Raw genomic sequence first — 9357 nt, forward strand, 5'->3', positions numbered from 1 at the left:
CCTCGGGCGGAGCCTCAGCCCGGCCCGCAGCGGTCGGGCGCGCGGAAGAAGCCGGCCCGCCCCCACGACCGCGACCCCCGGCCCGCGCGACCCCGGCGGCCCGGCGCGGCGCACTCGCCTCCCCACGGTCTGGTTGGCCAGCTGCTTCATGCGGTTGAACTGCTTCTTCATGGTGGCGGCGGCGGCGGCGGCCCGCGGGGCTCGGGCCGGGCAGGACGGGGGACGGCCTGGCGGCTCCTACATCGCTTCCCGGCCGAGGCGCGGCGGCGGCACTGCTCCCCAGGCCCGCGGCCCCGCCTCGCCGCGTCACTTCCAGCGGCGCCGCCCGCCGGCTGGGCCGGGTCGGGCCGGGCGAGGAGCTCCGAGGCCCCGGGCGGCCTCGCGGCCAGGCCTCCGCCGCCCGCCCGCCCGCCCGGGGACCGTGTGGTCCCCCCGCCTCCAAGAGGCTCCCTGGGCCCGGCCACGCGCGGCCACCCGGAGCCCCGCGGTCCACCCGGACCTCGGCGTGCTTGTGTTTCCGCTCAGCGATCGCCTGCTCGGGTGATATTAATATTTAACTCACTTCCCAGACTAGATCGCAAACACGCGGTGGGCAAAGCAGACACAAAGAGTGGAGACCCCAAGAACCGCCAAAAATTCACCCTCGGGACTAGACCCCCGGACAGGGCTCTCGGAGGTGGGGGGCGGGGTGCGCAAAGTGGAACGGGAAAGGAGCTTTGGAACGGTGGAAACGGTCCAAGTCTTTATCAGGGCCGTGCTTATGCGCAGGTGTAGACGTTTGTCAAAATACAGCAACTTGGTCTCTTAAGACGGACGCGTGTCCCACGTACATGTTTCCTCGATTTTCTTTTTTAAGAAAAAAAAAATAGTTGCGTGAAACAAGCTGCAGGACTGTCTGATGTGAGATGCCACTTAGTAAAAAACTCAGAGGCAATTAAATATATTTTATTCCCATTTGAATACTATTACTGTAGTGCCGCTTCTCTTTTATTGATTTAAATCTACCTTGAATGTCACTCCATATCATAAAGAAGAGAAAAAGAGAAAGACAAGGTGTGCTTTCTATGAACACGTGCTCACCGATGGCACCGTCAGAGCTGCGGTGACGGTCGCCGGTCCACAGGACCGACAAGTTCTTTGCCAGGTCAAGGCCACACCTGGGGTCCGAGGGTTCTCCAGAGGGGCCTTCGCAGCCCACGTTGCCTAGAAACTCCTCATTTTTTTCTTAACCTCGAGCTGGTCAGCAGTGAGGCTGTCCGACTCCGCTGAATCCTTTTCGCAGGACAAATTAGGTCAGTTCTACGACCTGTGACAATGGCCTGGTTTGGTGGCCTTGGCTCCAGCTTAGGCCATTCCCTGGGGCAAGCGGGTGGTACTATGGCCTCTTTAACAGACTATGTTTCTAGTTTCACAAAAACTGTGCTGAGGAAGGGAGCTGAAAAGGTAGAAGAACTCCTTTACTCTGCAAGAGATGAAGTTGTCGACTTTGAATCAGTCTTAAAATCAGAGATTGAGAGGCTTCGAATTCTTTGCAGCGATCTAGAAGAGAAGTGATCCACACAGTCAAAGGCTTTGGCATAGTCAATAAAGCAGAAATAGATGTTTTTTTGGAACTCTCCTGCTTTTTGCATGATCCAACGGATGTTGGCAATTTGATCTCTGGTTCCTCTGCCTTTTCTAAAACCAGCTTGAACATCAGGAAGTTCACGGTTCACATACTGCTGAAGCCTGGCTTGGAGAATTTTGAGCATTACTTACTTTACTAGCGTGTGAGATGAGTGCAATTGTGTGGTAGTTTGAGCATTCTTTGGCATTGCCTTTCTTTGGGATTGGAATGAAAACTGACCTTTTCCAGTCCTGTGGCCACTGCTGAGTTTTCCAAATTTGCTGGCATATTGAGTGCAGCACTTTCACAGCATCATCTTTCAGGATTTGGAATAGCTCAACTGGAATTCCATCACCTCCACTAGCTTTGTTCATAGTGATGCTTTCTAAGGCCCACTTGACTTCACATTCCAGGATGTCTGGCTCTAGGTCAGTGATTACACCATTGTGATTATCTGGGTCATAAAGATCTTTTTTGTACAGTTCTTCTGTGTATTCTTGCCACCTCTTCTTAATATCTTCTGCTTCTGTTAGGTCCATACAATTTCTATCCTTTATCGAGCCCATCTTTGCATGAAATGTTCCTTTGGTATCTCTGATTTTCTTGAAGAGATCTCTAGTCTTTCCCATTCTGTTGTTTTCCTCTATTTCTTTGCATTGATTGCTGAAGAAGGCTTTCTTAACTCTTCTTGCTATTCTTTGGAACTCTGCATTCAGATGCTTATTATCTTTCCTTTGCTTTTCGCTTCTCTTCTTTTCACAGCTATTTGCGAAGAGTTGACTCATTGGGAAAGACTCTGATGCTGGGAGGGATTGGGGGCAGGAGGAGAAGGGGATGACAGAGGATGAGATGGCTGGATGGCATCACTGACTCAATGGACGTGAGTCTGGGTGAACTCCAGGAGTTGGTGATGGACAGGGAGGCCTGGCCTGCTGCGATTCATGGGGTCGCGAAGAGTCAGACACGACTGAGCGACTGAACTGAACTGAACAGAAGAGAAATATGAAGCCTCAGAGCTTCAGCTGAAGCAACAAACTACTAGGTACAGACATCAGTTATGCCAGAAAGACATAGAAATCAGACTTCTGACAGCAAGACAGGTAGCAATGAAGGATCAGTGGCTAAAGCTATAATCAGTCACCCACTCAGTAAATCTTCAGGATAGCTTTCAGCCCTCAACTCCTGCACCCTCTTCACTGGGTTAGATGTCTGTCAGCATGCTTTAGCTTTCCAGAATGATGATATGGACTTCGCTGATCTAATTTGGTCACAACAAGAAATAAATAGATTGTCAAATGAAGTTTTAAGACTTGAGGCTGATGTCAGCCATTGGAGACATTTTGCTCAAACTTCTACAGCACGTGGAGCAGATAGTTTTAATCTAAAGGAAATCTATAAACTGCAAAATACTATCAAGGAACTTGAATAGAATCGAAATAAGGAAATTGATGACCATCAACTTGAAATGGCAGTACTGCAGGAAATTCATCAGCAGAAACTGGCAGAAATAAGTGGCAGGCATCGAAAACAATTAAAGGATTACGAGGAGATGATTCATGATAAGCAAAAAGCTATTCAAGTCCTAGCCACTGAAAAAGTAGCATCTACCAAGAAAATCAAAGGACTTGAGATTAGAGTAAAATACCTTAAAAAAAAATTATCTTCGGCAGAAAAGGAAATGGATGCTTTAGTTTGAGAACAAGACCAGATAAATGAAATGAATAAAAGATTTAAAAAAGGTGAGTTGAAGCCTTCTACTAAGAAGCATAGTGATGCTGTGACAGAAAAGGAAAAAGTTCGTCCACAGAGAACATCCCTGGAAGAAGCATCCAGACAACAAGAGCCATTGTCTGATGCTGAAAACGAAATGATGAGATTAAGTAGCTTGAAGCAGAATAAAAATCTCATTGAAGAGAACCTGAAGTTTCAAAAACGAGCCCAAGTTTTAGAAAAAGAGAATTCATTATTAAATAGAGAAAAGGAACTTCAACTATCACTTGTCAGATTGAGCAATGAATATGAACCCATTAAAAGCTCAACTATAGGACACACGAACTTGGAGAAAAACTCAATGAGAGCACTGCTGAAAAGAAATTACTGATCCCTGAGTTAGGAGAGCTGGACAGGCAGAAACAAAAAACGACAATGTGTGTGGTTTTGATGAAAGATCAGAAATAAAAAAAAAAAATGAAGGAGACAGCATCATCAGTAAACTAAAACAAGATCTAGAATGTGAAAAAAAAGAGCGTTCGTCAACTTAAAGATGATAAAATGAACATTACTAAAGAGTTGGATGGGCAAAAAGAAAAGTTAATTCATTAAAAAATGCAAAAAGGACAGAAGCAGAATTGTGTCAGGCGGAACAGAGGCTATTGGAAGAAAGGAGGAAGTCTGAGCAAGCTATTAAAGAGCTGTCAAGAACAGAGAACCCAGACAGCTCTGCCTATTAGCTGGAGTGTGAGGGTTTGGTTAAACTCGGTCAAGAGAAATACTGTTGAGCAGATGATTGCTGACCACAAAGAAACCAAAGAAATTTTGTCTAGTTTAGAAGAGCAGAAGCAGTTGAAACAACATAAGGGAGAAAGACATTTTTTTATTGAAAAACTTCAAGGAGGTTCACAGCTTCAGGAGGAGTTAAATCAGTATGCTCAAGCCTTAAGAAAAATGGAAAATTTGCAGCAAACCATAGTGGAAAAAGCCAAAGTCTTGCATCCATGAGAGAAGAAAATAATCATCTGAAAGAAGAATTGAAACAACTGAGGGAAGAACACAGTCAAACCGCAACAATGATTAACCCTAAAACTGTTCCAGAAATAGAATCTGAGGACTCTCCATGGAGCACAGTTGAAGATAATCTTGAAATTAAATCTCATCAAAAGAAATAGAAAGATCTCAGATACCAACGAGAGCAAATGAATATTAAACACAATCAGCTCTTTTCCGCCCAAGGGGAGGAAATCGGGAATTTGCAAAATGCAGCAGAACAAATCAAAACCCAGTTGCCTGAAGAATCCCAGTACATGCCAGTAGAACGCTGTGACATTTTTCGAGTAACAGAAAGAAGTTCAGAGCCTTCACATAGAAAACGGAAGTGAAAAGCATGACTGATCTAAAGCCGAAACTGAAAGGTTATTACAAGAAATAACAAAAATTGGAGATTAAACTTCTAACTGAAAAGTATACTCTTTTAACTGAACAGATTGATCAGCTGTCCCATGGTGAGAATAGTAAGCTAACTCAGCTCATCTGGCAAAAAATTTGGAGATATGGTTTCTTCGTATGATAGTATCTTCAGCTTCTTCCAGTGGCCAAGGTAATGAAGAGATTCATCAATTAATGTTAGCTGTTTTAGATGAGAAAACTAGGGAAAATAATCATCTTACAAGAGAAAATTTCAGAATGATAGATGTAATTGTTGCCAAAGAAGCTGACCTCCTGAAACTCAAAGATGCCATCACAGAACTCTCCACCAGATTTCTCTAACATATCCTGAACATATCCAAACATATCCTGAAATATGTTTAGAGAATATTTGTTTAGAGAAACGATCAGCATATGTTTAGAGAAACAATCCAGAATTCATCCCACATGGTTTGAGAAAAAGACATTGAAATTGATGCTTTGACTCAGAAGTGTCAGACTTTACTGGCAACAGTGCAAACATCCAGCAATGGTGGTAGGTGAGAGTCGTTCATATGGATCCATTTGAGGAGCTTCTATGGGAACGTGATAAATTGAGACAGCAGGTGAAGATGCTAGAAGAATGCAAAGAGCACATGATGGCCGTGGTACAGAATATGCAGCGTGGGTCCACCAGTCTTCAGAAAGAACTTCAACAATTTCAGGCACCGGTTTCAGTTGACAAGGTTAATAATTCTAAACTACAGTTGAACTGTACTGACCTGATCAAAACGATGAAAGGGATAAAATCCAACTAAAAAACTTGGAGCAGCAGGTAGCACAAATTAATCTCAGCCTAGAGCAGCTTTGTAGAAGCAGTGCCAAAGGCCTTCTCTTTGGAGTGTCTGACCTGATTTTACCACAGCCTTCTGAAGAACCACTTAGCTCCACGTCAGCAGCCTCTCTTAAGGCAGTTAAAGCTGATGAATTGAGTGACTCTTCCAAAATGCTCAAAGAAGAGATTGAAGAGTTAAGAAAATTAATGGAGGAAAAAGATGCAACCATTAGAACCCTCCAGGAAGATAATCAGAGATTGTCCAATTCCATCGCAGATGGTTCAGAACTAGAAAGAAAGCGGTGTGAACAAGTGGATTCAGAAATTAAGCATCTACAGGAGAAACAAGATGACTTACAAAACTTAAGGAAAAGGAGCTTTTAATCCAAGCAAAAAGTGATGAATTACTTTGTTTAAGTGCAAATTTCACTAATAAAGTTAGTGAAAACGACCTTTTGAAGCAGGCAGTAATCAACCTGAAGGAGATAGCAGTCAGCGTTGAATCAGAGATGTGTCAACTAGAAGAGGAAGAGGAAAAAATAGTAAAAACATCTAGGGAAAAGGAAACAGAAAAATCAAGCATTGCAAGAGACAAATATGCAGCTGTCTATGATGTGGAGAGAGAAAAAATTGGAATACTTTACAATGGAGGAGAAGGCACTTGCTTTTGAGCATCTGTTAAAAGAAACAGAACAAGGCAAAACGGGAAATAAGTCATTTTTTAAATGTAGTGACATCAATGCAAGAAAAGACACGCTTCGACAGGAGAGAAATGAAGCCATACTGGTACTAAAACAGAAATAAATGGAAAACCATGCCCTCCAGACAGAGGTTCAACATTGACACAGCAAAGATCTACGCTTAAAGCAGGTGCAGGAGAGAGTGCATGATGGGCTGTCGAAGCAGAAGTGCCTCATAACTGCAAGGCTTTGGCTGCAGAAGACAGAGCGGCTAAACTAAGAATGAAAGTCACCGCATTGGAGGAAAAGTTCCTTCTGTCTTCTAATGCAATGGAGAGTGCAAATCAACAAGCCAGTTTGCAGATAGAGTCATTGAAGGAACAAGTGAATATCATCCCAACGCAGAGAGATGACACTTTGAGACAGCTTTCTGTGTCGTGAGAACAAGTAAAGGAGGATGCTCAAGCACTAGCTAACCTGAAGGTGGTAGCTGCAGAATGGATGGCGAAGGTAGATAAACCTAGAAGGAAAATTAACATCGGCACAAGGACATCAGGAGAAAGTGAATGCTGCCTGGAATCTAAAGGAAGAACAAGTTAAAGATCTGAAAAAGACAAAATGAGGTCCAACAGGAAGTGCTGGGTGAGGTACAGAAGAAATTGATGAAGTTACTAAGTAATGCAGAAGAAGTTGACGAGAGCCTCGTGAGAAACCTCTTCATAGGGTATTTTCAAACACCAAAAACAACATCATGAAGTGTTGCAGATAATGCGTAACACTCTGGGTATCACAAAGGAAGGAATAGATGTGATTGTGAATGAAGAGCAAGGCAGTGGTACCCTATGGATGACTGGCTGACTTGGAACAAAAAGTGTCCCCAACACACCTCTGAGACCAAATCAGCAATCAAGGACGAAGAATTCTTTCTCAGAAATCTGTTAAATTTCTAGAAACACAATCTCATCTCACTCTTCAGCCACTCAAACCAAAGTCTTTGGGTTCACCAGGAAAGAAAAAACCAACTAAAAATGTACCACCAAGTCTTAAAACTATCTCAGAATCCACACCCCCAAAACCAGATGTGAATCAACATTCACAGCTATCTCTGGGACTAACCCACCCAGACCTAAAAGTGCTGAGTCTGGGCATCTTCTTTTAAATGCTGTTACTGATGTTTTGCCTACATACCCACCTTTGGTGCTGTCACCTGGCAAGAGGGCTGGAGATACGTCGAAAGACTTTTCAAAGCCATAGATGATTCTTCAGAGACGAGAAACTAAGCCACTTTAAAAAACCAAAGTCACTGTGTGTGCCTTACCAGAGCATGACTTTTCAGAGTCACTTTGTTTAATAAAAATATCAATACTTAAAAAAAAGGGTATATTTTAAGGACTTCAAAGATAATTACTTTTTATGAGACTTCAACAGTAGTTACTTTTTATGAGAAAGGGCATGAGTGGGATTGGAGGCTGTGGCCAAGGGATGCTTCAAATAGTGTTTGTTATGCTTTCACGTTTTTATAAGAAGCAGATACTTATGTAGACTTTGGGAAATTAAAATATTATCTTTTGTTAACATTCAAAATGGGACTTCCCATGTGGTGCTAGTGGTAAAGAGTCTGCCTGCCAATGCAGGAGACCCAAGAGACACAGTTTCAATCCCTGGGTTGGGAAGATCTCCTGGAGGAGGAAATGGCAACACACTCCAGTATTCTTGCCTGGGAAATCCCATGGACAGAGGAACCTGGCAGGCTACAGTCCATGGGGTTGCAAAGAGTCGGACAAGACTAAGCACATACACACAGAATGTTCAAAATGATAGAATATACAAGTGCACAGTCTTTGTATAAGAAAAAACATGGACAGCCCAAAAGTACAAGACGTATAAAGTTTTTAAGAATGAAAGGTTACTTTTCCTGGCTAAGTCCCACTCCTCTTTTCATTTCCTGGTGCTATTGTGCTAAGTCGCTTCAGTCGTGTCTGACTCTGTGCAACCCTATGGACTGCAGCCCGCCAGGCTCCTCTGTCCATGGGATTCTCTGCACAAGAGTACTGGAGTGGGTTGCCTTGCCCCCCTCCAGAGGATCTTCCTGGCTTAGGAATCAAACCTGCATCCCTTATATCTCCTGCATTAGCAGGTGGGTTCTTAACTATTAGTACCACCTGGAAAACCTTTCATTGCCTGGGAAACTACTCTATTAGTAAACTGTTCTCTCAGGCTTTTTAGAAATATTTATATATTTGTGTATATTCTCTGACTTTAAAAAAAAAAAAAAAAAAAACACTACACCTTAGAGATCTTTCCAGGTGTGAATGAATTCCCTCTTACCCTTTTTAAAAAGCAGCAGTTAATTTGCTGTGTAGATGTACCCTAATTCTTTTAACTAGCTCCTATTAATCATCACTTACGCAGTTTGTATCCCCAAAATGATCATGGCCATGACCAACTCTCTTGCCCATTTCCTTAAGAACCGCTCCAAACTGTCATCGCTTTCCTGAAGTATGCCTTATGTCCTCTTGCAGACACTAGAGGCCAGCAGTCAGGAACTCCCAATTTCCCACACCCCCTTCCTATATTAAATCATCTACTCACTTCCCTCCACTTCTACTTTTCCCCTTTTGTTGTAGAGGACAAGGGATCCAGCTTTGCAGTTGAAGTCTAATTGCTCCATTATGCCCCGGAAACTATCCACTCAGACTTGTTAAAAGATTTCATTCCATTGATTTTCCTTCCGGCCTTATCTTGTGCCTGTCTCTTTCCCCTAAGCTTCAGAGCCTGTCCAAGTCACTCTAGCAAGCAATCCTTACCTTTCTGCTCTTTCAGCTACCACCATCTGTCTCTACCTTTCACAACAAAGGTTCTGAAAAAAAATTGTTCACTCCTCCCCACCATCTCATTTCTCACTGACTTTTTAAAAAATTATTTCGTTTGTGGCTGTCCTTGGTCTTTGTTGCTGTGCGGGCTTTCTCTAGTTGAGGTGCTCCAGCTCAAACTACCGCACAATTGCACTCATCTCACACGCTAGTAAAGTAATGCTCAAAATACTCCAAGCCAGGCTTCAGCAATATGTGAACCGTGAACTTCCTGATGTTCAAGCTGGTTTTAGAAAAGGCAGA

The 9357-nt window shown here is 43.4% G+C and overlaps 1 protein-coding gene and 1 pseudogene across 1 annotated transcript in view; one reads left to right on the plus strand and one right to left on the minus strand.

Annotated features, from left to right (window-relative positions):
• The window catches only part of ARHGAP17 (Rho GTPase activating protein 17), a 100544-nt gene extending 100266 nt beyond the window's left edge, over positions 1–278 (minus strand). Inside the window, 1 exon segment of the mRNA XM_010837424.1 lies at positions 119–278. Coding sequence (XP_010835726.1) covers positions 119–171 — 53 coding nt within the window. The 5' untranslated portion in view covers positions 172–278.
• Positions 279–1314: 1036 nt separating this feature from the next.
• Positions 1315–9034, plus strand: LOC104986740 (annotated as a pseudogene).
• The last annotated feature ends 323 nt before the right edge of the window (positions 9035–9357 follow it).

Source organism: Bison bison, unplaced genomic scaffold, assembly GCF_000754665.1.
Source record: "Bison bison bison isolate TAMUID 2011002044 unplaced genomic scaffold, Bison_UMD1.0 scf7180017864072, whole genome shotgun sequence".
Classification (NCBI taxonomy): domain Eukaryota; kingdom Metazoa; phylum Chordata; class Mammalia; order Artiodactyla; family Bovidae; genus Bison; species Bison bison.